This window comes from Phaethon lepturus, unplaced genomic scaffold (assembly GCF_000687285.1).
Source record: "Phaethon lepturus isolate BGI_N335 unplaced genomic scaffold, ASM68728v1 scaffold6703, whole genome shotgun sequence".
Classification (NCBI taxonomy): domain Eukaryota; kingdom Metazoa; phylum Chordata; class Aves; order Phaethontiformes; family Phaethontidae; genus Phaethon; species Phaethon lepturus.
In genome coordinates, this window is record NW_010529622.1 from 22,228 (window position 1) to 23,961 (window position 1,734).

At 40.8% G+C, this 1,734-nt stretch overlaps 1 protein-coding gene across 1 annotated transcript in view; it reads right to left on the reverse strand.

Moving 5' to 3' along the window:
• Positions 1-1,734, reverse strand: part of ZNF451 (zinc finger protein 451) — a gene marked incomplete at its 3' end in the record, with an annotated part of 27,114 nt that overhangs the window by 12,131 nt on the left and 13,249 nt on the right. Inside the window, 1 exon segment of the mRNA XM_010283989.1 lies at positions 599-725. Within this exon segment, the coding sequence (XP_010282291.1) occupies positions 599-725 (127 nt within the window).

Genomic DNA, 1,734 nt, shown 5'->3' on the forward strand with positions numbered 1-1,734 from the left:
CAGAAGTGAAAAGAGTGGAGGTAGGGAGGAACAACAACCAAAAAAGCAAATACTATTAGCTTATATGCAAACCAAAACTCAAATGCTACATTATCCTTCTCCCTTCTGTAGGTTAACTAGTGAGTAGCAGCAAATACATCTATCAGACAGACTGGAAACAGAGAAGAAACAGTTGCATCTGAATCATCTAAGCTTCTTGTCTCATTCTGTGGCCTCTTTTTCCCCCCCACCTCCTTTCTGCTGCTTCTGTTTACTGTCACTTATTTCACCCTAACTTCTTGCCTTTATCCTTCATAGTTTTGGAGATGCAAAAAAAAAAAACCTTTCGACAGCATCAATAAAAGGACAAGAGGTTCAAGAGAGAATTACAGTCCTCTTGGAAGAACAACCTAATGGTCAGATATAATGGGAGTACTGGCAGGACACATCAGCTGTTTGAAATGCAGCAGAATAAGAAAAACTATCTTGAAGACTAAAAGAAGGGAGGGGAGAAAAAGAGGGTTAAAAGGGGAAGAAAAAAAAATCAGTGCATAATTCTATGTCTTGAAAACCCTCTACTACGTTCAGTTAGGCAAGTTACTTATCCTTATGATCTTGCCTTGGATAAAAGATGATCACTGTACTGCTGAGAGGTTGAAAATCTTTTGCAGCATATCACACAGGCAACAGCATTATTTGGGGGTCCATGTAATGTGACTGTTGGGTCACAAGGAGAATGGTCAAACCTGGAGAGGAAGAAATAATTAACAAAGTAGTCCCCTCTAAATAGTCAGAATGTTTTTTTTTTTAATGAGAAAAATTCTGTCTTTTGACGCTGTTGGACAAAAACTTATCAAATCAACCTAAACTGTAAAATTACTCACTTCCCCTACAATTAACCGTATCAGTTGAGGTATCCTGTACAAAGTTGATTCTCTCTGCAGCTTACCTGTTATAATAACCACTTTGCAGAGGAATCATACTGTTTTTAAGAGCAAGAGAACTAACAAAGCCTCCAATTCCTATAGAGGGATTTAAATTTTTTTTTTTAATTTTTACCTAGTTCTGGCTGGAATTGAGTTAATTTTCTTTGTAACAGCTTGCACAGTGCTGTGTTTTCGATTTCTCACTTTGTATTTCGATTTCTGTGTTGATAGGACAGGGATGTTTTAGCTATTGCTGAGCAGTGCTTGCACAGAGTCAAGGCCTTCTTTGTTTTTCAGACTTCCCTGCTAGCCAGCAGGCTGGGTGTAGGCAAGAGGGGACACAGCTGGGACAGCCGACCCCAACTGACCAAAGGGATATCCCATACCATACAACACTGTGCTTAGCAGTAAAAGCCGTGTGAAGGAGGAAGGGGGGTGTTTGGAGTGATGGTGTTTGTCTTCCCAAGTAACCACCATGTGTGATAAAGCCCTGCCTGCTGATGGCAATTCCTTATTTTGCTTTGCTTGTACACACAGCTTTTGCTTTACTAATTAAACTGTTTTCATCTCAGCCCAGAGTTTTCTCACTTTTACCCTTCCGATTTTCTTCCCCATCTCACTGGGATGAGCAAGTGAGCAGCTGTTTGGTGCTGAGCTGCTTACCAGAGTTAAGCCAAAACACTCCCCTCACCTTCTCTCCTTACCATCTTCTCCATGAGACAATCACTCGTTAAAAGGCAGTATATGCTGGAATTGACCTCAGACACAGCAAGTGTTGACAAGCAATGATCTGCTATGAACAGATGTCTGGCCTACAGCTTTTGCTCCT